We start from the raw sequence: 25,987 nt of genomic DNA, 5'->3' as shown, positions 1-25,987 counted from the left end.
CAGCCTCCCAAGTAGCTGAAATTACAGGCTTGTGCCACCATGCCCAGCTAATTTATGTACTTTAAGTGGAGACGGGGTTTCACCATTTTGGGCAGGCTGGTATTGAACTCCTGACCTCAAGTGATCCACCCGCCTCAGCCTCCCAAAGTGCTGAGATTACAGGTGTGAGCCATTGTGCCCAGCCTTAAGCTGCTTCTTAAAGGCAGTAGATGAAACAACCCAAGTGTCTGTTAACAGATGAACGAATAAACAAAATGTGGCATTTCCATACGATGGAATATTATTCGGCCATAAAAAGGAGTGAAGCGCTGGTCCACGCCATGGCATGGATGAGCCTTGAAAACACTGTGCTTAGTAAAAGAAGCCAGTTGTAAAAGGTGATACATTGTCTGATTCCACTTCTATGAAGTGCCCAGAATAGGCAAATTTAGAGAGACAGAAAGTAGAGTTGTGGTTCCAGGGGCTGGGGAGGTAAGGAGAAACAGAGGGTGGTGGCAAATGGGTCCGGGGATTTGTTTTGGGGATGATGAAAATCCTGAACAGGCGCGGTGGCTCACGCCTGTAATCCCAGCACTTTGGGAGACTGAGGCGGGCAGATTACGAGGTCAAGAGATCGAGATCATCTTGGCCAACATGGTGAAAACCCATCTCTACTAGAAACACTAGAAATACAAAAATTAGCTGGGTGTGGTGGCACATGCCTGTAGTCCCAGCTACTTGGGGGGCTGAGGAAGGAGAATTGCTTGAACCCAGGAGGCGGAGGTCGCAGTGAGCCGAGATCAGGCCACTGCAATCCAGCCTAGGCGACAGAGCAAGACTCCATCTCAAAAAAAACAAAAAGAAAATTCTAAAATTGGTTGTGATGATGGCTTTGTAACCCTGAGAATATAGGGAAAGCACTGAATTACATAGTGTGTGAACTCTACCCCAATATAATAACTTGTATATTATACAACTGTCACAAGGAGAAAGCCAGCAGATGCTCTCCGATGCCTTCAGTCAACAAAGCTTTGCCCCCAACATCTCTGGACTTGTACCCACCTTTCCTGCCCTTTCCCATACTGGTGGCACTGCCCCCACCAGGCAGCTCCTGTAATGTCTGATTCCGACTCCTGGGTGGGGGCACCTGTGGGCTGACTGTGACCCTGGAATCCCCAGGAGAAGGGCCAGGGACAACCTCACCATGTCTTGGGACTCACCTCCTGGCGAGGGCACGGGCCTCTGTGGCTGGGTGGCTCCAGTTGCTGGGCTGGCCAGGCCCTTCCTGAGGAATCTCCTGTAGAAAGAAGAGGAAGAGAGGAAACTGACAGCCTGTCCTGAAAGGGCAAGGGCCATATCTGGCTCAAGGGTGGGGCAGAACTGGATGGCACCAGCAGTTTTGTAAGTGCACAAAGCTGGCCACAATGTCAGCATCCAGTGAGTGGAGTCCCAGGATGCAGAAACAGCAATAAGGACACTGCCCACCGCATTCAGTCTACTCGGGACACATCTCGCCCTTTGCAAACGTCCCCTCGCTGAATCCGTGGAGGAGGCACTGTGTGATCCCCATTTTGCAGATGAAACTGAGCCTCCCAAAGTGGGGAGTCATACCCAAGGTCACCAGGTCACTGGCAGGGCTGGAGCAGGGAACAACACCCAAGCTTGGTGTGTTTGGGTTGGTGGGGTGGGGGCCCTGGGATACCAGAGACGTAAGAACGGCAGCTGCGTCCAGAATCTCCTCTTCTGAGGACTCCAGCACTGCCTCCAGGTCTGCTAGCTGGGTGCAGGTCTTCTGGGCTCCAGCCTGCGTACAGCGGGCACCCTTGCTCAGCCTCTGCAGCTGCTCCCGGGCAGCCTTCACAGCACCCTCGAGGCCTATCATCTGCTCCAGGAAGGCTTCCCGAGCCCCTAAAGAAAGCCCACAGCCCAGCGGTCACAGAGTGGTGGAGATGTCACCCAAAAGCCCCCACCCCGTTCTTTGCCCTCCATTCCCCAGGCATCAGCAACCCAAACATCAACAGGTAGTCCCAAAGGAAGAGCCCCTATTTTACAGATGCAGGCTGAGGCCCAGGGAAGGCCAACATGACCCAAGGTCCCACCCAAAGCAAGTCAGCCACACACAGGGACTGGGAGGGACCCAGGCCTTCTGCGGCCACACCAGCAGTCCTGGACCCTCTGCTCCAATAAGCTCCAATTCACACGGTGGCTCACACGTGGGCAACTGACAACATGGTATCTGACAGCCCCCATGTCCACAGTGAGTCCGGCTGACGGGTTCTCAGCTCACCTCTGTCTGGCTGCTAAAGGAACGTGGCACTTACACATGTAAAACTTCACAAAGTAATCCAGTCCATTTCAGCGCCATTTCCAGGTCCCAGGCCAAATTCCTCCTAGCTTTAGTGAGTTTCCTTCTCTTTTTTTGAGACAGAGTCTCGTTCCATTACCAGGTAGGTGCCAGGCTGGAATGCAGTGACGAGACCTCGGCTCACTGCAACCTCCACCTCCTGGGTTCAAGCAATTATGCCTCAGCCTCCCGAGTAGCTGGGATTACAGGCACGCGCCACCATGCCCAGCTAATTTTTATATTTTTAGTAGAGATAGGGTTTCGCCATGTTGGCCAGGATGGTCTCGATCTCTTGACCTCGTGATCCACCGGCCTCGGCCTCCCAAAGTGCTGGGATTACAGGTGTGAGCCACTGCACCCAGCCAGTTCCCTCCTTTTTTTCCTTCCTTCTTCCTTCCTTCTCTCTCTCCTCTTCTTTCTTTCTTTCTCTCTTTCTTATTGCTACATTGCCCAGACTGATCTTGAACCCCTGGGCTCAGGCAATCCTCCTGTATTGGCCTCCCAAAGTGTGGGATTACAGGCATGAGCCACCACACCCAGCCCGCCTTTTTTCTTATTTACTCAGGTATTAGTATTTCCTATGCACTGAGCACTGTGCTAGGCTACAGCAGTGAGAGACATGGCCAAGAATCAAAGCGACGGGGCACTCCAAGTCCAGCCGCTGGAGCAGTGCCTTGTGACCCCCTTGTGGAGGGAGTGACTAAATAAGCCCAGCCTGTCTCACTGAGCTTAGGGTCTGGGTAAGGCAGGGTCATGGGGACAAGGATTGATATTAATAAAGTTACAGGTGGGCTAGGGACATTGAAATAGAGGCCCATGGTGACCAGGTTGTGTTGTGAGAGCCCCCAAAGCATCTGACAAGACCAGACTGCAGGCGCTGGGGACCTCCCCTTGCCTCCCACCCTCCCACTCTGCCCCCGCAGTACCTGGCAGCAGGTGGGGGCTCTGGTAGACATCCCCCCGTGGGGCCTCTCCCTGTAGAATGTCTAGTGGTCCCCAGGGACTGCCGCAGTTCGACCCTTGCAGCCACCCCTCCATCAAAGTCAGTCTGACCTTCAGCTTGGCTGCCTGGAGGGGACCAGGAAGAAAAGGCAAATGAGGCTGGTGGCATGGAGGTCTAGCCCAGGCTTCCCCCTGGCTTCTACCTGCCACTCTCCCTGTGGGTTCCCTTCTCCAAATCCTCCCCTAGGCCTCAACACTCAGGGTATGCCACAGCTCTGAGAGCCAATCCTGCCCAGCCCATGGTTGCTGCCCCTTCCCTTCCCACCCCCATGCCACCTGCTGATACCACTGACCACTCTGCTGTCCTACCTCGGAAGGGAGGGAGGAAGGGATGGGAAGGGACATTCCACAGGGATTTCTGTCTGTCCTATTCACTGTGTCCCCAGGATGCTGCATCAGAAGGCATGCTATGGACACTGGCTGAGTGGGCTATAAACGTCCCCTAGCCCCGTGTTTTCATCAGATGAACAATCACTGCATTTACAGAGCATGTCCTAGGAGCCAGGCTCCGCACCAATACCTGCCACACGCCTGCCCTATTCCTCCCGTCACCACTTTAAGTGGCAGGCACAAGTCCCAGGCCCTGTCCTCCATTCCCAAGTCCAGAATGTTCTGGAAAACCACAAGGCATTACATTCCTCACTCGAGAGCAAAACCTGACCTGAAGTAAACTGCTCTGAAAAAGGCCACTGTGGTCTCCATTTACCCACTTGGTGGGAATAGTCATCTGTCTTCCTGCATAAATATCATTGGGCTTGACCATGGAGGCTGGCCTGTTCACAGTGGGAAATTATGTAATATTCAGCGCAGGCCATCTTTTTTTTTCTTTCTTTTTTTGAGACAGTCTTGCTCTGTCACCCAGGTTGGAGTGGTGTGGCGGCATGATCTCAGTTCACTGCAACCTCTGCCTCTTGGGTTCAAGCAATTCTCCTGCCTCAGCCTCCCGAGTAGCTGGGATCACAGGTATGTGCCACCTCCACTGGCAAATTTTTATATTTTTAGTTGAGACAGGGTTTCACCATGTTGTCCAGGATGGCCTCGAACTCCTGACCTCAGGTGATCCATCCGCCTCAGCCTCCCAAAGTGCTGGGATTAGAGGCATGAGCCACCGTGCCCGGCCTCAGTGCATGCCATCTTATCTTTCTACAATGCCACAAATTCTGAAAGCTGGTCCCATTGGTTTCCAGAAAAGGGTTGCAGGTCTGAACTTGGCCCCACTGGTTTCTAGAAAAGGGCTGCAGGTCTGAACTATTTCCATTCTGGAGTAGGAGAGAGCCCGAGGCTTACCAAGGCTGTTGCCTACCCAGGCACATGACAATGAATGGAGCTGACAGAGGGGAAGCCCGATGGGTTAACTCTAGAACTTTAACTCCTGACTCCTGCACCACCCACCCCTCCACTCAGAAGCACCTCCTGTTGACCCTCCTTACTAAGGGGTTATCTGTGGTCTCATCCCCACTGAACCTGAGAAAAGTGAGACTTCAGCCCAGTGTGGTCAGGAAGAGCAGGTGACAAGAGTCCCATCCACCCAGAGCAGGGGAAGGGCTGGGGTGAGGGTGGAGCAGGGCTGGAACAGACCCGGAGCTGGGTGGTCACAGGGAGAAGGTGGGTGGTGGGCTTGCAAGGCCCGAGCGCCTGGGTGAACAGGCAGTTTCCCATGCCTGGCACAGAGCTGGCACTCGCTGGGGACACAATGAACGGGAAGGTGAGCGGTTCTGGGCGGACCCACCTCCTCCTTCACCAGGGCGTAGCAGGACGGGCACTCCTGGCAGTGTGTGCCGTCGGCCGTAAGGAAGAAGTTGTCGTGGCAGCGGTCGCACTTGTAGCCCTCAAAGCCAGGCCTGCACACGCACGTGCCGTTCTCCCGGCACTGGGCCGAGGTGGCGCCCAGTGGGGAGCACCTGCAGGCTGGAGGGGCCAGGGGCAGTGCATGCTGGGTTCTGGGTGTTTCCAGAACCCTCTGGGCGGCATCAAATACAGACTCCTGGGCCCTGCCCTGGAGAATCTGATTCAGAAGGTTGAAGGCGGCACAGAGCCTGGTTTATTCCAGTGTTCCCTAGGGGATCTGAGGACACCCAGGTTTAGGAACAGCCAGTGCAGCCCAACTCTATAGGTGAGGAAACTGAGGCCCAGAGAGTAACATGATGGCCCCAAGCACACGGGCACTTAACAGTGGCATCTGGGACTATATTCCTGGCTGGCATGAGGATGCTGGCAGGGTGCAGAGGGCCAAAGACTTGGGTGAGGGTCAAAAGCACAGCCCTGCCCCCACTGCTCTGGGTCACATGACCCCGCTCTCCTGGTCAATGCCAGGGCAGCATCTCACTCCTGAGCGTCCTCCCCAACTCACTCACTCCACGCTTCCAGCTGCTCTCCTCTCTGGCCATCCTCTCCCGCCGCACCCATTTTCGCTATCAGTCATCTTTGCCCAGAGACCTCAGGCCCCACCCTCCTGGCAGCCTGGGAAGAACCCGGCCTCCTTACCCCGGCAGCCCTTGATGGAGAAGCTGAAGAAACCCAGCTGGCATCTGTCACAGGCCTGGCCTGTGACGCCTGGGCGGCAGGTGCACTGGCCAGTCTTGGGATGGCACTGATCCTCCTGGGAGCCCAGTGGGTGACACTTGCAGCTGTGATAAGGGAAGGAACTGGGACTGAGGCAAGCTCAGGGCCACCCCTGGACCAGCCTCTGCCGGCTGCAGCTGGTGGGGCCTCAGCTCACTGCCCCGGCTGACCAGACCCTGTGTCCATGGAGAGGAAGCAGGGTCTGGTCAGCATGGGCTGTGAGACAGGTACATGGCGCAGCTTCCCCAGCTGTGCTCTGGAAAGCACAATTTTCCCAGGATGCTTGGGGAGAAACGAAGATGAAATAAGGCTATGGGACAAACATGTCTCGGGGAGCCTATACCCCTCTGTTGGAAAGTCACGATACAATTAGCATATTAAGGGCTCTGAGAAGTCCTGCAAGGAAGAAACCTGTTTGCTCCACTTGGTGCTTCCCGGGAGTCCTCTGCTGTTCCCTAAGGACGCTTGTCCAAGGTGCTACTGTGGCCAAAAGGCCACCCAGTGACGGTGTCACTGAGAAGGGAATCAGAGACCAAACTGGCCGCCTGCCCACCTGGACATCTCTTAGGGCTGCTCTTGGCTCAAATCCTGGGCTGGCAGAGCCATGGGTCCGATGTCAAGAGACCGTCCCTTTGCCCCCCTTTGGTGTAGGGCACAATGTACGTGGCAGTGGGCCTGGGACAACACCTTCCAAACCAGTCCCCTCCCTGGGGGCTGCCTGGCGCCTTCCTCCCTCCTGGCGAAGTCCCCAGGGCACCGACAGTCTCACCCTACCTACCTCCGGCAGCCCCTCCCAGCCTGGAGATCAAAGAAGCCAGGGTGGCAGCGGCTGCAGTCTCGTCCAGTCACGTGAGGCAGGCAGGAGCACTGGCCTGTCACAGGGTCGCAGGGCGTCTGCTCACTGACTGAGCCCTGTGGGTGGCAGCTGCAGGCTGGGGGCGGGAGCAGGAAAAAGTGTTGGGAATGTGCAGATTGTCTGCTCCATCTTTCGGGGTCCAACAGAGGCAGAGAGGATGGGGCAGCCTCCAGTGATGATACTGCACATTCAGCCCAGATTCTGATGCCCCTCCTGGAAAAAGGCTCCAGGGCTGAGCTCAAGCCTCGGCCCATTGACCGTATCCTTAGAGGGACAGCCCAGGACAGTCATGGTGGCAGACAGCCCTTCTGAGCCTGCCCTGAGCCCTGGCAGGCTGCAGAGGGCCAGAGACATGGGTGAGGGTCACAGGTACAACCCTGCACCCACTGCTCTAAGTCCCGTGCTCTAAGGTCACTGCTCTAAGTCCCATGACCCTGCTCTCCCAGCCACCGCCAGGGCAGCATCTTGCTGTGGGCCAGAGTGGCATTTCCTATGGGGGTTCCACAAAGTGAGAGTGAGTGGGACCTGCAGCTGTAGCGTGGGAAAGGGCTCCAAGCACATCGGTGTGGGGCGAAGGCTGAGCTTCCCTCCTGCAGGGCTCTGGGAGGCTCCCAGGGGCTGCGTGTTAATGGAGGCGATGTTGGGGGCATGGCCTGGGACCCTTAGTGCAGGACGATCACTGTGTCAGCCGTATGTGCCAACTGCAGAGTGGGAGATAAGCACTAGACTATCTGGGCTTCAGGATCGGAGCTTCTAGGATCTCACAGCTGAAAGAGACCCCGGAGAGGGGCAAACCCTTGTGCTTTCTGGACACGCAGACAGGGGAGGGGAGTAATCAGCTGAGGCTGCACAGCCTTGCAGAGGGGCCAGCTGGTTCCGGCAGGTTCCTCAGCCACCCCTTCTGTGTCCTGAGCCAGAGGAGAGGAGAAGGGGCCCACCATGCGCCACCCCTGGGTCTGGAGGCAGGTACTCACGTGTACATTTGTCTGTGGGCCGTGGGGCCAGGGCGTTCCCGTAGAAGCCTTCCTGACAGTGCTCACAGTGGTAACCCGTGGTGTTATGCAGGCAGCGCAGACAGTGGCCAGACACGGGGTCACAGTTGCCCACGGCATTGGGGTCCACATTCCCGCTGCACTGGCACCGGTGGCAGGGCTGGGGGGGCCCAGAGAGCCCCAGTGGGTCCCCAAAAAAGCCATCATCACAGACCTCACAGCGCCGCCCTGTGTGTAAGGGAGCACGTGTGGGGAATGCAGCCAGCTGGGCCCACCAGGGTGGATGAGAAGCAGAGTGAGCATCCCTTCAGCCTCCCCGGAGCAGAGCACGGGCTCAGGCAGAAGGGCCTGGGCCAGCCCCCAGTGGCTGCCCACAGCTGTGTGGTCCTGGGCAAGGTACTGCGCCTCTAGGAACTCAGGTTTTTCATCTTTAAAGTGGGGACAACAATGGCAGCTCCCCATGGTCCGGTGACATAATTTGTGAAAAGCACTTAACATCCGGCCTGGCATGTAGTAAGCACTCAGCAGCAGTGATTGTCATCACACATCTGTCCTCAAACCCTCGTCATCATCGCCATCATCACTTTCCCCACCAAAACCTCACATCATCACCTGCTTCATCATCCTTTTTAATTTATTATTATTGTTGAGAAGGAGTCTTGCTCTGTCACCCAGGCTGGAGCACAGTGGTGCAATCTCGGCTCACTGCAGCCTCTGCCTCCAGGGTTCCAGCAATTCTCCTGCCTTAGCCTCCTGAGTAGCTGTGATTATAGGCGCATGCTACCATGCCTGGCCAAGTTTTGTATTTTTAGTAGAGGTGGGGTTTCACCATGTTGGCCCAGCTGGTCTCAACCTCCTGGCCTTAAGTGATCCGCCTGTCTCAGGCTCCCAAAGTTCTGGGATTACAGGCACGAGCTACCACGCCCGGCTATTTTTATTATTATTATTTTTTGAGACAGAGTCTTGTTCTGTCACCCAGGCTGGAGTGCAGTGGCACAATCTTGGATCACTGCAACCTCCACCTCCTGGGTTCAAGTGATTCTCCTGTCTCAGCCTCCCAAGGAGCTGGGATTACAGGCCTGCACCACCACATCCAGCTAATTTTTGTATTTTTAGTAGAGACGGGGTTTGGCGATGTTGGCCGGGCTGGTCTCGAACTCCTGACCTCAGGTGATCTGCCTCCTGCGGCCTCCCAATGTGCTGGGATCACAGGTGTGAGCCTCCGCACCCGGCTGCTCATGTTTGTTTCATGTTCCTCTTGACATTTCTGCACTGCTCCAACATTATGAGTATGTATATTTATCTTTGTTTCATTTTTTCTGAAGTTACTAAGTCAGTAAAGAGTATGTACTAATTTTATAATTGAAAACTACCTGCTGTCATTGTGAAGAATAGTTGTGAGCTCCTGTGTCCTCAAAAGCCATCAGTCAATTGAAATGAAGTTAACCATATAGGCCAGGCATGGTGGCTCACGCCTGTAATCCTGGCACTTTGGGAGGCTGAGGCGAGGAGGGGATCACTTGAGGCCAGGAGTTTGAGACCAGCCTGGTCAACATGCCAAAACCCTATCTCTACTAAAAATACAATCATTAGCCAGGTGTGGTGGCAAGCACCTGTAATCCCAGTTACTTGGGAGGCTGAGGCAGGAGAATCACTTGAACCGGAGGCAGGGGTTGCAGTGAGCCGAAATTGTGCCACTGCACTTCAGCCTGGGTGATAGAGCAAGATTCCATCTAAAAAAAAAAAAAAGTTAATAGTGCTAAGGACAACCCTATAAAGGGAAAGGGGAAACAGAAAGGAGAGGGGAGGGGAGGGGAGGGGAAAAAGGGAAGGGGAAGAGAGGAGAAAGAGGGGAGGGGAGGGGAGGGGGATTGAAAATGGTGATGAAGAATGTGAGCCCCATGGTTAAGTGACCATTCACCTGGAACCAGGTGAGGACACCTCACAGGGCAGGAGGCAGCTCTGGAGGTCCTGGGAAGGGTTTAAGGGGCCAGGATGGCAGGCAGGAGTCTTCCTGGAACAAGTGAGAATCAGAGCTTGACCTCAGTCGATCCTGACTCAGAGGTCCAGGTGAGCTCTCTGTGTGCTAGGCCCTCGCAGGGCCAAGAGGATACTGGTATGGATGAGAAGGGTGCTGGGGCTGGGTGTGGTGGCTCATACCTGTAATCCCAGCACTTCAGGAGGCCGAGGCTGGCAGATCACCTGAGGTGGGGAGTTTGAAACCAGCCTGACCAATATAGAGAAACCCTGTCTCTACTAAAAATACAAAATTAGCTGGGCATGTTGGTGCATGCCTGTAATCCCAGCTACTCAGGAGACTGAGGTGGGAGAATCTCTTGGACCCAGAAGGCAGGGGTTGCAGTGAGCTGAGATTGTGCCATGCACTCCAGCTGGGGCATCAAGAGCAAAACTCCATCTCAAAAAAAAAAAAAAAAAAAAAAGGCACTAGCAGAGGTTCCAGATGGGAGAACCAACCCAAGCGTGGTTCTCTCTGCTCACAGCACTGCCTGCTCCCCTGACATCCTCCTTCAAGTTAGTCTCAGCCTGAGCTTCTCTAACTGTGTTCTCACTGGGTGGGCTCACGCATGTCTGCAGGCCAGGGGAGCCATGGTCAGGAGCTGGAAAATGTAAGGAGATAATGGGAATAGAGGGCTAGCATGGTGGCCAGTGGGGAGCAGGATCCTGTGGTACAATCTCCATCCCTTGGTTCTCGAGCTCCCGGCTCTGGGGCCACCTGTCCTGCCCTGCCCTGTTGGCTGCCAGAGAGCTGCTTTCAGAACAGTCCCAGTGAAAGCACAGGGCATTTGACAAATCAATTGAATGCAGCCACAGGTACCAAAAGCAATATCAGTTGTCTAGGCATCTTAAAAACATTACACTACGTGAGATAAGCCAGACCCAAAAGAACAAATACTGTATGGTTCTATTTACATGGAATACCCAGATGAGTCAAATTCACAGAGACAGAGAGCAGAACAGTTGTTATCAGGGGCTAGGGGAGGAGGAGCTACACAACAGTATATTTTTAGTTTTTTTAAATTTTTTTGAGACGGAGTCTTACTGTATTGCCCAGGCTGGAGTGCAATGGCACAATCTCAGCTCACTATAACCTCCACCTCCTGGGTTCGAGAGATCCTCCTGCTCAGCCTCCTGAGTAGCTGGGATTACAGGTGCCCGCCATCATGCACAGCTAAGTTTTGTATTTTTAGTAGAGACAGGGTTTTGCCATGTTGGCCACACTAGTCTTGAACTCCTGACCTCAGGTGATCCACCTGCCTCGGCCTCCCAAAATGCTGGGATTACAGGCGTGAGCCACCGTGCCTAGCCTTAGCAATACATTTGATGGGTACAGTTTCTGTCTGGGACGACGAAAAAGTTCTAGAGCTAGATGGAGATGGTTGGTGGTGACAGCCGCACAGCCCTGCGAATGTGCTTCCTGATGCTGAGTGATTCACTTAGAAATGGTTAAAACGGCAAACTTTATGTCATATATATTTTACCCTAATAAAAATATTGTAATATAACAAAAGTCATTGAATTGTACTTTATTTTTTAAAACTGTTTTTGAGACAGGGCCCAGCTCTGTTGTCCAAGCTGGAGTGCAATGGTGAAATCTCGGCTCACTGCAGCCTCTACCTCCTAGGCTCAAACTGTCCTCCCACCTCGGCCTCCAGAGTAGCTTCGATCACAGGTGCATGCGACCACACCCCGCTATTTTTTGTAGAGATGGGGGTCTCACTATGTTGCTTAGGCTGGTCTTGAACTCCTGGGCTGAAGCAACCTGCCCACCTTGGTTTCCCAAAGTGCTGGGATTACAGGCATGAGCGACCACACCCAGCCAAACTTTAAATGGCTGAACCGTCAGGTATATGAATAGTATCTCAACAAAGTTGCTTTAAAAAAAAAAGTCAGAGTCGAGGATGTCTCTGAGTCCCAGAGCAGGAAAGAATGCAGGAAGCCTGGGAATAGGGGTGGGCGAGCGGGGACCTGCCTCGCACGTTACCTGATGACAGTTTTTTTCAAGGCTGGAAGTTTCATTGAGGTTTTAACAGAATCACCCAGGGAACTTCTTCACCTATCACTAACTCAGGCTCTAAGGGGCCAGGGACCAGATATGGCATTTTCAGATGGCCCAAAATCTCAATGGCCCAAATTCTGCTGGCAATGAGCAGCAGCCTGGGGCTGTGTCTATGGAGCTAAGGGACTCCATGTCCCCAGAGGCCATGTCTGCTGCCCATAAGCTGGGCTCTCCCTCACCTGCCACACCCTAAACCTGAGGCCTTAACCCCGGAGCCCAGGGCAGAGTCACAGCATTGTGGCTTGGCCCTCCGTGGGGCATGGCTCAGGGCGGGAGTCACTCACCTCTCTGGCCCGGGGGGCAGTGGGTACACACCACCTCCCCGCTCTCTGGGATGGTTGTGCAGGCTGACCTGCCAGGGCAGGGACAGGGCTGGCAGTCATCGGCTTGGCCTGCAAAGGGGTTGCCATAGAAACCTGGCAAGCAGCGCTCACAGGACGGGCCCTCGGTGTGGTGGCCGCATACGCAGATCCCTGAGGGCAAGACAAGCACCTGGTTATAACTCTCTGAACCCAGAATGCCCAGAGATGGTGAGCATTCTGGTGGGAGAGGTCATGGGGCACACCCTGGGTAGGTGGCGTGGGAACTTGTCCAGGCGGGGGCAGCAGGGCCTGGGGACTGAAAGTCCAGGCCTGGAGCTGGACCACACAGTTCATGTCTCCCACTTACTGCCTGTGCAAAGCTGGGCAAGTTGTGTAATGGCCCCACACTTAAATGTCCTCATTTGCAAAATGGGAGCAACCACAGCACTGACTTCGAAGGGTTCCTGTCGGGGTCCAACCAGACCATGCATTCAAAGTACCCCGCACAGCCTGCACACACCATCATCAGTGCTTAGTATTGTTATTTGAGATGCAGTCTGGCTCTGTCACTCAGACTGGAGAGCAGTGGCACAATCTCGGCTCACTGCAACCTCCACTTTCCAGGTTCAAGCGATTCTCCTGCCTCAGCCTCCCAAGTAGCTGCATTACAGGTGTGCACCACTTGGCTAATTTTAGTATTTTTAGTAGTGATGGAGTTTGATGGTCAGGCTGGTCTCAAACTCCTGATCTCAAGCAATCTGCCTGCCTCAGTCTTCCAAAGTGCTGGATTATAGGCATGAGCTGCCGTGCCCGGCCAGCACTGTCATTATTTTGTATTCTAAAACCTCTCTCTGAACCAACAGGTGACACAGCTACCATTGGCTACACTGTTGTCCTCTTAACTGCAAGGGGCCAAAAGGAAAAGCAGCTTTTCCTAAGGGATACACAGACCCAGAATTCTGGCCTTAACATGACTTTGCGAAGAGGCTCCCCTTTCTGGGGTTTGGGATGCAGAGGGGATACCTAGTCTCAGAGGAGGGAACCCCTGTCCCTGCCCTCTGACTCCCGATGGTGGTGGTTTCTGCAAATTCTTCTTCCCCAGGCTGACCATAGCTGGCATCTGCTCAGAGCCTGGGGTGCTTGGGAAGGGAGGCCCACTGGCAGGGATTGAGTGAGAAGCCTGGCTGAGAAGGGGTTAACTAAGACCACCACTTCCAGGTCCCAGGGAGGGCAAGCACAGCCACATGCCACAGGCCACATGCCATACACAGGGCACTCTCTTTTTGTGTCCATGGCAGGCATTGATAATCGAGCCCAGACGAGGCCACATAATCCCTCCCCCGTGCAATGCAGACAAGGCACAGGTGACCTGGGAGAAAGAGTGAGTACCGGCCACGTATGCACAGCAGGGCTGGCATCCAAGGGGAATTGTCCCAGCCTCAGCCCAGCACCCATAGCCTCACTCCTCCTCCCAGCCTCGGCAGCGGGGCTATGCTGCCCATTTCACAGATGAGGACTTGCCCAAGCTGAGTGGGAAGTGTGGCAGGGCCAGAGGCTCTGTGGAGATGACAAATTGGTCCCAGACATGGGAGGACTCTGCTGCCTCCAGAGGGGCTATGGGAAGCATTGCAGTGGGGAGGGATTATGTGGCCTTGCCCAGGCTTGATTATTGATGCCTGCCATGGACACAAGAAGAGACGGTGCCCTGTGTGTGGCGTGTGGCTGTGCTTGCCCTCCCTGGCTAGGTTGGCTAACATTTTTTTTTTTTTTGAGATGGCATCTCGCTCTATTGCCCAGGCTGGAGAGCAGGGGTACAATCCCGGCTCACTACAACCTCTGCTGTTCAAGTGATTCTCCTGCCTCAGCCTCCTGAGTAGCTGGGATTACAGGTGTGTGCCACCATGTCTGGCTAATTTTGTATTTTTAGTAGAGACGGGGTTTCACCATTTTGGTCAGGCTAGTCTCGATCTCCTGACCTTAGGTGATCCGTCCACCTCGGCCTCCTGAAGTACTGGGTGCGCCCAGCTACTGTCTTTTCAGGAAGAAAAACGCCCCCCTCCCCGCCCCACAAAAAATAAAATAGAATATAAAACACAGAATAAAATAAAAAGAAGTGAGAATGAGTAGCCAGTAGTGACCAGGCCCTGGGAGTCCAGGCTGGAGGGAGGCGCAGCTCTGCCACCTGCTGACCATGCAGGCACCCTGCAGCGTGGGGCCCTCACCTGTAAGATGGGACAGGAAGGGTCCCGGCCCCTGCAGGGATGTGTGCAGGCGTCAATGATGTAGTGTAGAGAAGGGTGACTAGCACAGGCAGAAAAGGTGATGCTCTTTTATTATTTCCCAAGTGTCCTGAAAAGTAGAGCCCTTCATTGTCTGCATTTCCCTAAGCCCTCCCAGTTAGCTACAGCTGAGCTCCAGGGCAACCCAGGTCTGTTTTCAGAGCCTGCGTGTCTCCTGACCTCCATGTGGCTTTGTGTAGAAACAGAGGCAGTGTGCACACTGTCATCATCCCCACCTTAAGAAGAGGAAGCAGGGAGGGAAGTGACTTTCCCAAGGCCACTAAAGGGTGAGAGTGTCAGGTCTATGACTCTGGATTGGTGCTTATGAGCTGCTGTCGCCTGTGTGACCCTCATGAGAACCCTTCGGCTGTCACCTGCCATGCTGATGCCTCTGCTCTTTCTCAAAGCTCCCTCTGCATATAAGGACCCCCCAACGTGTTTCCCTGATCCTTCCTGGGAGAAGGGCCAGCCTGGGGAGAAGGCAGTGCGTGGACAGATGGCCTGCAGAGCAGCTGGCTTACGGCTCTCACCAAATGGATGCAAGGTCCTTGGCACAGAGCCTGAGGCTTTGATAAATTCCAGGCAATAACTGCACGGGCGAGCTCAGAGCCCGCACTTCCCCACAGCTGGGCCAAACCTTCGATGCCTGTGCCAGGCTGGCCCTGTTCAGGTAAGTATTCACCTGACTTTTCTGGGTATAGCCCAGGTGCCTTCGGATGGGGTGCCCAGAGACTCACCTGTGCTGGGGTCACAGGTGCCATGCTGGTTACAGGTGCAGGGGACACAGCTGGCATAGGGACCCCCTCGTGGTGTCTCCCTCTTGTATCCTGGAGCACAAGATTCACAGAACTGGCCCGTGTAGCCGTTGGGACATGAACAAGTCTCCACCCAGGAGGCTGGCGGGGAAAGTCCCCGCTGGGCGGACGTGAGCCGGACCTCAGTCAAGAACACTTGGCCTGCAGAGCAAGAAGGGAGAGAGGAAGAGAGAGAGGTAGAAGCTCCTGCACGTGCTTCTCCCAAAAACCTTCCTGTCACATATGGACCAGGCCCACGTACATACAGGCAGCCTGGGAATCAATGATGATTTTTAAAATTTATTTATTTTTTGAGACAGATCCTCATTCTGTCATTCAGGCTGGAGGGCAGTGGTGCAATCCTAGCTCACTGCAGCCTCGACTTCCCAGGCTCCAGTGATCCTACCACATTGCCCTCCCAAAGTAGACTGGCAGGCAAGCCACCAAGCCCAGCTAATTAAAAAAATTTTTTTGTAGAGATGGGGTTTCTCCATGTTGCCCAGGCTGGTCTCGAACTCCTGGCCTCAATTAATCCTCCTGCTTCAGCGTCCCAAAGTGCTAGGATTGCATGTGTGAGCACCGTGCCAGTTGACTTTTTTAAAAAAATAGTCAATTCAAGGGTAAGGAAGTTGAATCGGTAGTTTTCAAGAAGAAATAGACATGGCTGAGAATTTTATGGAAAAATGTCCACTCCACAGGTTATCAAAGATATTTAAACAACGATGATACCATTCCCACCTCTCAGACTGCTAACATTTTATAGATTGATTTTAGTTGGGGAGAGGGCATAGCAATCTCATCTGGCCTGCTCATAACTGAATGCTACATTTAGGCAAAGTTTAAGGTGTATTTCTAAAGTTTTAAGATTTGTTGTTGTTGTTGTTATTGTTTGTTTTTAAGAGAGGCAGGGTCTTGCTCTGTCACGCAGGCTGGAGTGCAGTGGTACAACCGTAGCTTTGAACTCCTGGCCTCAAATGATCCTTCTGCCTCAGCCTCCCAAATAGCTGGACCAAAGGTATGTACCACCACACGCAGCTCAATTTTAAATTTTTTGTAGAAAAAAGGTTTTGCTGTGTTGCCCAGGCTGGTTTTGAACTCCTGGCCTCAAAGAAAACGAACATTTTGTATTTAGGTAAACTATGATGTATACATTTTAAAAAAGAAATCTGATATTTGAAAAAAAAAATGAGTGTGGATGTACGAATACAAATCGGGAGGCTTTGCCTCCAGGAACAGAGGAGTGGGGGGTCCTAGCAGATCAACCTTCCCACAGAAAACACCTAGAAACCCCAAAATATGAAAATGGCCATCTGTAGACACAGAAAACAGGCAGATTGGAGGCGGCTGACGCACCTCACCGGAGCAGCCTTCTGAAGGCAAATTCGGCAGCGTGGATCAAAACGGCAAACACTTCGCTTGGACCTAACACCTCCATTTCCAATGCTCTGTCCTAAAGCAACACTTGTACTAGGATACCAAGGCCTTTCTATGAGGCTGTTCCCTACTCCCTGTGACACGGTTGTAACGGGGAAAACTTCAGGCCACTTAAGTGCCTGTCAATAGCGGGGATGGTAAAACCTCACAGAGTGCCCGTATCACAGAATCTTACACAGCGGACACACAGAACCAGGCTTTCTACATGGAATGACAAGGAACGGCCTCCACAACACACTGTTAGCTGACAAAAAGCAAGCTGCAGAATATTGTGCTGCATGATTACATTTCTTTCTTTCTTTGTTTCTTTTTTTGAGACAGGATCTGGCTCTGCTACCCGGGCTGGAGTGCAATGGTGTGATCTTGGCTAACTGCAACCTCCGCCTCCTGGGTTCAAGCGATTCTCCCTCCCTAGTAGCTGGGATTATAGGGGCACGCCACCATACCTGCCTAATTTTTATATTTTTAGTAGACATGGGGTCTCGCCATGTTGCCTAGGCTGCTCAAGCAATCTGCCTGCCTTGGCCTCCCAAAGTGCTGGGATTACAGACATGAGCCACTGTGCCCAGCTGTGTGATCACATTTCTATGCTAAAAAAAAAAAAACAAAAAAAAAACAAGCTGGACACGGTGGCTTATGCTTGTAATGCCAGCACTTTGGGAGGCCGAGGCAGATGGATCATGAGGTTGGGAGTTCGAGAGCAGCCTAACCAACATGGTGAAACCCCATCTCTACTAAAAATACAAAAATTAGCTGGGCGTGGTGGCATGCGCCTGTAATCCCAGCTACTCAGGAGGCTGAGGCAGGGGAATCGCTTGAACCCAGAAAGTGGAGGCTGCAGTGAGCCGAGATCGTGGCCACTGCACTCCAGCTTGAGTGAAAGAGTAAGACACTGTCTCAAAAAAACATAAAAATAAAAACTGAAACAAATAGAAACAGATGTTAAGTACATACACACAGAAGGGTTTAGCGAGAGGCCTCCTAAAACATTACTCATGGAAAGAGGAAGCTTGGGGATTGCGGGTGAGAGTGAGGGTCACTATGTCCCCTGCTTCTCCAGTGTACCCCAGCACCCTTGGACTTAAAAGAGGCCCAGGGGAAAACAGACCATCTGAGCCAGAGGTTCTCAAAAAGAGCAAAATCTCCCTCCCCAGAAGCAAATCCGAGGACACGTTGGTTGTCATGTGGATGAAGAGGCCGAAAGTTCCCAGAAACTGATATTCCCAGAAACCCCATGTGACTTTCAAATGTCCTGCTTGGTGCTGGAAGGGTAGAAAAACCCCTTTGTAAACATCTGAGCCTAGACCTCACCTTCATTTTACAAATAGACATGTGGGGTTTTTTTTTAGAGACAAGGTCTCACTCTGTCACCCAGGCTGAGGTGTAGTGGTACAATCACTGCAGTCTTGACCTCCTGGGCTCAAGTGGTCCTCTAGCCTTAGCCTCCTGACTAGCTTGGACTACAGGTACAGGCCACCACACCAGGCTGTTTTTTGTTGTTGTTGTTTTGAGATGGAGTCTGACTCTGTCGCCCAGTCTGGAGTACAGCAATACAATCTCGGCTCACTGCAACCTCCACCTCCTGGGTTTAAGCGATTCCCGTCTCAGCCTCTCAGGTAGCCGGGATTACAGGCGCCTGCCACCACGCCCAGCTAATTTTTGTATTTTTAGTAGAGATGGGGTTTCACCACGTAGGCCAGGCTGGTCTCGAACTCCTGACCTCAGATGATCCATCCGTGTCAGCCTCCCAAAGTGCCCAAAGGGATTATAGGTGTGAGCCACCTCGTCCAACCTGACTTAGTTTCAAAACATTTTTTTTGTAGAGACATGAGGACATGTTGGTTGTCATATGGATGACATGTCATGTCTAAGTTTGTTGCCAAAGGCTGATCTGGAACTCCAGGCCTCAAATGATCCTTCCTGCCTCAACCTCCCAAGGTGCTGCGATTGTAGGCGTGAGCTACTGCACCTGGCCTCCACGGTATTTTTGAACATTCTAAGTGCACAGGGCATTGTTCAGGGATGCAGATGCCATATTGATGGAGGGAACGCCACGCTTTGCTTCATTCAGAATTTTCCCTACAGTCACTCACCCACAATGGCAACCTGGCCCTGGGGTTTCCGTCACCGTTGTCATCACACCCCCTCGCATTGGCAGCCTCCTCTGTAGCTTCCCCACCCATGGTGATCCAGCAAATCTTCCCACTTAGTTATGATTCCAGAATGGCAAACACAAAGGACTTAAAGAGTAAGGGGCATCATATTCAGCTGAATGTCTGAAACTCGATTTCATAGCTTCACTCACAGATCAACACTTACTCTGCCAAGTGTTTTCCCCTAATGGAGCAATAAATCCAAACCACCAAGGCTTAAATAAGCCTTTTAAAAGAAGCTCGCTACAGGCCGGGCGCAGTGGCTCACGCCTGCTATCCCAGCACTTTGGGAGGCTGAGGCAGACGGATCACCTGAAGTCAAGAGTTTGAGACCAGCCTGACCAACATGGTGAAACCCCATCTCTACCAGAAATACAAAAATCAGCCGGGCGCGGTGGCACATGCCTGTAATCCCAGCTACTCTGGAGGCTGAGGCAGGAGAATCCCTTTAACCCAGGAGGTGGAGGTTATAGCGAGCTGAGATCGTACCACTGCACTCCAACCTGGGCGACAACATTGAAACTCTGTCTCAAAAAATAATAAATAAATAAATAAAATAAAAGAAGTGGCTGGGCGTGGTAGCTCATGCCTGTAATCCTAGCACTTCGGGAGGTTGAGGCAGGCAGATCATAAGGTTGGGTGTTTGAGACCAGCTTGCCCAACGTGGTGAAACCCTGTCTCTACTAAAAATACAAAAAAATTAGCTGGGCGTGGTGGCATACACCTGTAATCCCAGCTACTCAGGAGGCTGAGGAAGGAGAATCATTTGAACCTGGAAGGCGGAGATCGCACCACTGCACTCCAGCCTGGGCGACAGAGCAAGACTCCATCTAAAAATAAATAGAATGGAATGGAACAGAATGGAAGCAGCACACTACGAGGTGGGGGAGCTGCACCACTCACACTCCCTGTGCTCTAGCCTGTGACTGGGAGAGCCAGCCTAGCTCCATTCCCGGCCACTGCCCTCGCTGAGGGACCCTGCTGACATGGCCCACATGAGCCTGCCTGTTCCCGCTGCTCTCAACCCTGGTTTGTGTTCCTGCATTAGCCATCCACGGCGCTGTCTGCACTGCCTGCCCTCTGTGTAAACAGCTTCTGAGCATCTTACTTCTTCTAAAACCAAATTTATTCCTGTCAGCAGGTCTCGCCACTTCCTCATGTCTTCTAGAGCGGTGGCGTCTGAGCACTGACAATTTGGAATTCAGAGGACTGTATGTGATATCATCCCTTTTCCTTTTATGTATTCTGTACATTACAGTTAGGATATCATGGGGTGGGGCATGGTAGCTCACACCTGTAATCCCAGTACTGTGGGAAGACAGTGGGATTGCTTGAGCCCCGGAGTTTGAGAGCTGCCTGGGCACACATAGTGAGACCTTGTCTATAAAAAAAAAAAAAAAAAAAAAAAAAAGAGGGCTGGGTGCGGTGGCTCACGCCTGTAATCCCAGCACTTTGGGAGGCCGAGGCGGGTGGATCATGAGGTCAAGAGGTCGAGACCATCCTGGTCAACATGATGAAACGCTGTCTCTACTAAAAATACAAAAAATTAGCTGTGCATGGTGGCGCACACCTGTAATCCCAGCTAATCAGGAGGCTGAGGCAGGAGAATTGCCTGAATCCAGGAGGCAGAGGTTGCGGTGAGCCGAGATAGCGCCACTGCACTCCAGCCTGGGTAACGAGAGCGAAACTCCATCTCAAAAAAAAAAAAAGAATTATTTGTATAAACCAGCTAGGGCATGGTGGTGTGCGCTTGTGGTCCCACCTACGTGGGGAGCTGAGGTGGGAAGGCTGCTTGAGCTAAAGGGGTCAAGGCTGCCACGAGCCACGATGCTTCCACTGCACTCCAGCCTGGGCGATGGGGCAAGCCCCTGTCCCTCATCCCCCTCTCCCCCAAAAAAGTACATTATATTGATTTTTAAAATAGTGTGCAGGTAGGTTATAAGGAGGAACAGATTAGAGGCTAAGGCCATCAATCACTGTGGCCAGGGTGTGGGGTGGTGACAGAGCCCATCAATGACCTGGTGGTGGCCCGGTGACCAGCAGGGGAGTTGCTCTCCCATGGGACTCTGGGCTGCTGGCATATGCTTCGTCCAGCAGGGACAGAGGACTTGGTGGATTCAGTGAAGATGGAGTGACCACACTCAATGGGTCTAGGTGGCTTGCTGGCCGCACACCTGCCTCTGAGACCCATCCCTCAGGCCTCTTGCCCATCCAGTCCCTGCCTCTGACCTCAGCCACCATCCCCACTGCCTCCACGGGTTATAGGACCTCCAGCAACTGTCCTGATCTGTGACTCAGATTCCTTCTTGGCAAAACGGGACAACCACCATCCAGCCGTGAGGCCCTGACAAGGCTGTGCCCGCAGGAGCCCAGTTCTGAGACCTGCAGGGCTTGGGTCTTGGGCACGTCTTTGTCTTTACTGACCGGCAGGGCTGGGGCTGGGACTGATGTGGAGGCGAAGGCTGGTGAGGTTGGCGAGGAGCCGCTGGAAGTGGAAGGGGGGCAGCGGAGGGGTCACATCCTCGGAGGTCTCCTGCAGGCTGGCGGGAAAAGCGGTCAAAGCAAGATCCCGACATAGGGTGGCGGTACCATGACTGGGGAGGGGGTGCAGCCCCCCAGGCCACAGGGGCATCTGAAATGTTCCTGGACCTCAGAGACCACCCCTCCACCTCCCCATCTCTCAAGACAGAAGTGGATACTTACTGAAACCTGAGCTCTACCTCCCTGGGGTGCCCGGCATCCTGGGGGCCAGAGGGGCTAGAGTGCCTCAGGGACAGGGCCAAGCCCGCCCCTTCCAGTCTCAGCTGCACAGGGAGTGGGGAGCCCCCAGGGGGCACCCAGAAGGTCAGGCTGAGGGTCTGCCCATAGCTGAACCGTTGGTCTCCCAGGAACTTCTCTGAAGACAAGAGAAGAAGGCTTTGACAATCTTCATACAGTTAGATTTTAAATGTCTATATTGATTTTATCGGCAGCTAAACATTCAAACAAGATAAAACTGCAGTGGGTAAAAAATCAAAAGCTCCCTGCACGGCAGACCCTGCAGGGGGCCTGCCCGCACCTCCCCAGCCCATCCCCGGCTTCACAGGCATGTGACCTGTGCAGCCACACATGTCCCTATGCTTGGCTTCATGCTCTGCTGTAACCATCTTCACATTCTTAATAATTTTATCTTTTTTTTTTTTTTTTTTGAGATAGTCTCGCTCTGTCACCCAGGCTGGAGTGCAGTGGCATGATCTCGGGTCACTGCAGCCTCTGCCTCCCAGGTTCAAACAATTCCCCTGCCTCAGCCTCCCAAGTAGATGGGACTACAGGCGGGTGCCACCATGCCCAACTAATTTTTGTATTTTTAGTAGAGATGGGGTTTCACCATGTCGGCCAGGATAATCTTGATCTCCTGACCTCATGATCCACCAAAGTTAGCCTCCCAAAGTGCTGGGATTACAGTCGTGACCCACCACGCTTGGCCCCAATTTATCTTTAACTAGGGTTTTAGAAGCGATGTCTGGTGGAACACGGAGTCAGAGCATGAACAAAGGGGACACACACGTATGTGTGACCACAGAGGCTGCTGCCTGCTTGTGTGTAGCATTCACGATACCCTTGAGTACGGAATTCCCGGGGAACACCCAGCAGCAGGAGTTTAGCAGGACTCCAGGTAAGTGAGTTGGCTGGCCCAGGCCACACCTTCCCTTCCAATCAGACCTCGCTTGGTACTCGGAAAGTAGGCACCAGAGCGCCGTGAAACACGGACTACCCGGGAGCCCTGGGCAATCGCTTCTGACTCTCGTCATTTCACCGTATCAGCCAAAAATTTCTTTGGAAGATCGTGACCCAGGAGGACAGGAGCACAGGCCACCCTCTATCCTCCTTCCCTGATGGTCTTTCCCTTGCCCACAAGAAAGCCTCGGGCGTGTGCTGTGCTGGTCGAACATGCGTAACACGTGTGTGTCAAGGAGCAAAATAGAAGCGGTTGGGCCTGTGGTGTGCGGTATTTCCACTGTCCTTGTAAGAACAAGGCACGCATCCATGTGTGAGCCATGGAGAACTGGTTATGTCATTTCGGTCATTCTGCATACAAGTTCAATGCGCTGATGTTTGCATGAGCACTGTATGATGTAAAAATGTGGTAAAACTCGGCCAGGCGCGGTGGCTCACACCTGTGATCCTAGCACTTTGGGAGGCCGAGGCGGGTGGATTGCCTGAGCTCAGGAGTTCAAGACCAGCCTGAGCAACACAGTGAAACCTCATCTATACTAAAATACAAAAAAATCAGCTGGGCATGGGAGTGTGTGTCTGTGGTCACAGCTACTCAGAAGGCTGAGGCAGAAGAACGACTTGAACCTGGGCGGTGAAGGTGGCAGTGAACCAAGATTGCGTTACACTCCAGCCTGGGCGACAGAGCAAGACTCCATCTCAAAAAAAAAAAAAAAGTTAAATTCATGCTAATAACTTAAATCTTTCCTTTACCAAGAATGGCATCAAATAGCAAACCAGAAACACTATGACAAATAAAGAGCAAAACTGCAGAAAAAAAGTATTTGTAAATGGCACTGTCCCCCTGTTTGGGGGGTGAGGAATTTTAATTCTGCGATGTGTCCCTCAAATTCTGTAGTGCGCCCATCCCAGCTTTGGTGGGCAGCTCCTGAAACACTGAAAGTCCCTGCATCCCTCTGCCCCAGAGCATCTCCTGGCTGGAGGAGCTGGTCACCTGTGCAGAAGCAGCCTGAAGCAGGGAGCCCCAGAGGCTGGTGGCTGCACACCCTGGCTGCACTGCAATTCAGCCTCCAGAATCAATCTCCAGTGCAAGCGCGAAGCTCACTCTCCCATCCCTTGCCATGTGCGTTCTACACGTGAGAGGTTTCAGCACTGCTGTGCAACCCACGGTCTTCGTGAAAGCTGCATCACAGTCCACCAACCGGCGGCCCAGCCTCTCCTGGGACTGCCCCAAGCTTGCACAATTAAATCATTAGATACTCATCTTTTTTTTTTTTTTTTTTTTTGAGTTGGAGTCTCACTCTGTCACCCAGGCTGGAGTGCAGTGGTGTGATCTTGGCTCACTGCAACCTCTGCCTCCCGGGTTCAAGCAATTCTCCCATCTCAGCCTCCTGAGTAGCTAGGATTACAGGCATGCACCATCACGCCCAGCTAACTTTTTTGTATTTTTAGTAGAGATGGGGTTTCACCATATTGTCAGGCTGGTCTTAAACTCCTGATCTCAGGTGATCCACCCGCCTCAGCCTCCCAAAGTGCTGGGATTACAAGCGTGAGCCACTGCACCTGGCCTGAATACTCATCTTCACTCAGCACCTGGCCTTTGCCCCCCTGAATATGGGGGTCCATAGGCAGAATACAGAAAGTGGATGTGCTGGCCAGAGGCTTTGTGTGTTCATTCCCTCTGATGCTGTTTCCAGCCAGCCCAGAGGCTTGTTTCTGTGTCCCCTCCGAGAGCTGAGTGCTGGGACTGAGACCGTCGCCAGGAGACCACAGTTCCCCTCACTGGGCAGGTGGACAGGTCAGAATTATCAAGAACTTCCTTCCTTTTGCAAGAATCTACGGCCCTGGGCTTGGGGTGCGGTGGCCTGGCAGGTGAGGGGCTGATGGGAAATACAGAGATTCTTTGGGTGTGACATTGGCTATGGCTCTATGGCACCGAAGAAGCCCTAGGTGACAAAGCTATGACCAGAAAATTTGGTCTATCATCAGATACTGTGGTCTAATGGCAGAACAACTGCCTCCCAAAGGCATCTACATCCTAATCCCTGGAATCTGTAAATACTGTGTGTTTTGTGGCCGGAGGACATTAAGGCTGTTAGTCAACTGACCTGGGGGAGGAAGAGCATCCTGGGTTATCCACCTGGGCGTCATCAATCATTAGAGATCAATGGTAAATACGCAAGAGGGAGGCAGGGAAGCTGTACCAGCAATGGGGCAGGAGACAAACTTAGCTGCTTTGAAGATGGAGGAAGGGGCCTTGAGCCCAGGGATGCAGGCAGCTTCTAGAAGCCGGGATAGACGGGCTGAGAACGGTGCTCACACTTGTAATCACAGCACTTTGGGAGGCTGAGGCGGGTGGATCACAAGGTCAGGAGATCAAGACCACCCTGCCCAATATGGCGAAACCCCATCTCTACTAAAAATACAAAAATTAGCCAGGCATGGTGGCGGGTACCTGTAATCCCAGATAATCGGGAGGCTGAGGCAGGAGAATTGCTTGAATCTGGGAGGTGGAGGTTGCAGTGAGCCGAGATCGCGCCACTGCACTCCAGCCTGAGCAACAAGAGCAAAACTCCATCTCAGAAGCTGGAAAGGAACTTTCCCCTGGGCCTCCAGAAGGAACTCAGCCCTGCTGACACCTTGGTGTTAGCTCCTTGAGACCCATTTCTGACTTCTCCAGAATGCTAAGAAAATAACCCGGCATTGCTTTCAGCCTCTAATGTGTGGCAGGTTGTTTAGCAGCAGGAGGAACCGACACAGTGCAGTCAGCCCCCGCCTGGCGCTGGAGGTACCTGGCGCTGTGAGCTCCTCTTTGTCTTCTGGGCTCAGGAGGACCCCGCTCGGGCTCCATTGCAGGGGTTGCTCAGAGCCCCCCACACTTCTGGCCCGCCAGCCTTCGGCTCCTAGACAGCAAACACAGATACCCCCCCGATCAGTGTGGGGCCCCAGAGGGTGGTCTCCAGGTGCTAGCCCCAGCAGGGGCCTTGGGGTGGGAGGGAGCCCCAGGAGAAGCTAGAAACCTCAGGGACCCGGCTGTGCTTGGGGCATGGTCTGACCTGGAAGTGGGCCCTGCCCTTTCAGTGGTATTTTGAGCTCCACATGAAGACAGCTTGGGGACCCCACATGGGGGCCCTGGGACATCAGGGCCATCTCTAATAGTATGACTTGACTTCACCTTCAGGTTCTCAGAGATCTTTCTCACTTGTAACCTCATGACTCTGTCCTTCAGTGACCCATGTCATTAACACCACCACAGGCAGGGAGGCCACCTGGCTAGGAAGGGGCCCAGCCAGGATGGGAGCCTGGGCCTTCTGGTCCCCAGTGCCAGTTCAGTGCCTCCTCCCTCTGGCCACAGCAGTTAACATGGAACACAGCACAGCACACAGCGAGTGACCTCATGGGAATACCTCTCCAGGGGGCAGCTGGGCAATGGGGCAGAGGCAAACACCAGGGGCAGCTGAGGGGTAGAAAGGAAGGGACGCAGCAGGGAAAGAGGCC

The 25,987-nt window shown here is 53.2% G+C and overlaps 1 protein-coding gene across 4 annotated transcripts in view; it reads right to left on the bottom strand.

Annotated features, from left to right (window-relative positions):
- The window catches only part of LAMC3 (laminin subunit gamma 3), an 81,667-nt gene that overhangs the window by 18,428 nt on the left and 37,252 nt on the right, over positions 1-25,987 (bottom strand). For all 4 annotated transcript variants that reach the window (XM_035260621.3, XM_035260626.3, XM_054237163.2 and 1 more), the window contains exons 9-20: positions 25,282-25,392; positions 21,479-21,671; positions 21,200-21,315; positions 15,132-15,350; positions 12,098-12,286; positions 7,718-7,963; positions 6,666-6,819; positions 5,810-5,952; positions 5,055-5,233; positions 3,250-3,391; positions 1,682-1,887; positions 1,200-1,276 (exon numbers count right to left, since the gene is read on the bottom strand). In XM_035260621.3, the coding sequence (XP_035116512.2) occupies positions 1,200-1,276; positions 1,682-1,887; positions 3,250-3,391; positions 5,055-5,233; positions 5,810-5,952; positions 6,666-6,819; positions 7,718-7,963; positions 12,098-12,286; positions 15,132-15,350; positions 21,200-21,315; positions 21,479-21,671; positions 25,282-25,392 (1,975 nt within the window). The remainder of the gene's footprint in view (positions 1-1,199; positions 1,277-1,681; positions 1,888-3,249; positions 3,392-5,054; positions 5,234-5,809; positions 5,953-6,665; positions 6,820-7,717; positions 7,964-12,097; positions 12,287-15,131; positions 15,351-21,199; positions 21,316-21,478; positions 21,672-25,281; positions 25,393-25,987) is intronic.

This window comes from Callithrix jacchus, chromosome 1 (genome assembly GCF_049354715.1).
Source record: "Callithrix jacchus isolate 240 chromosome 1, calJac240_pri, whole genome shotgun sequence".
In the NCBI taxonomy this organism is placed as follows: Eukaryota; Metazoa; Chordata; class Mammalia; order Primates; family Cebidae; genus Callithrix; species Callithrix jacchus.
This window is presented reverse-complemented; position numbering and strand designations above follow the sequence as displayed.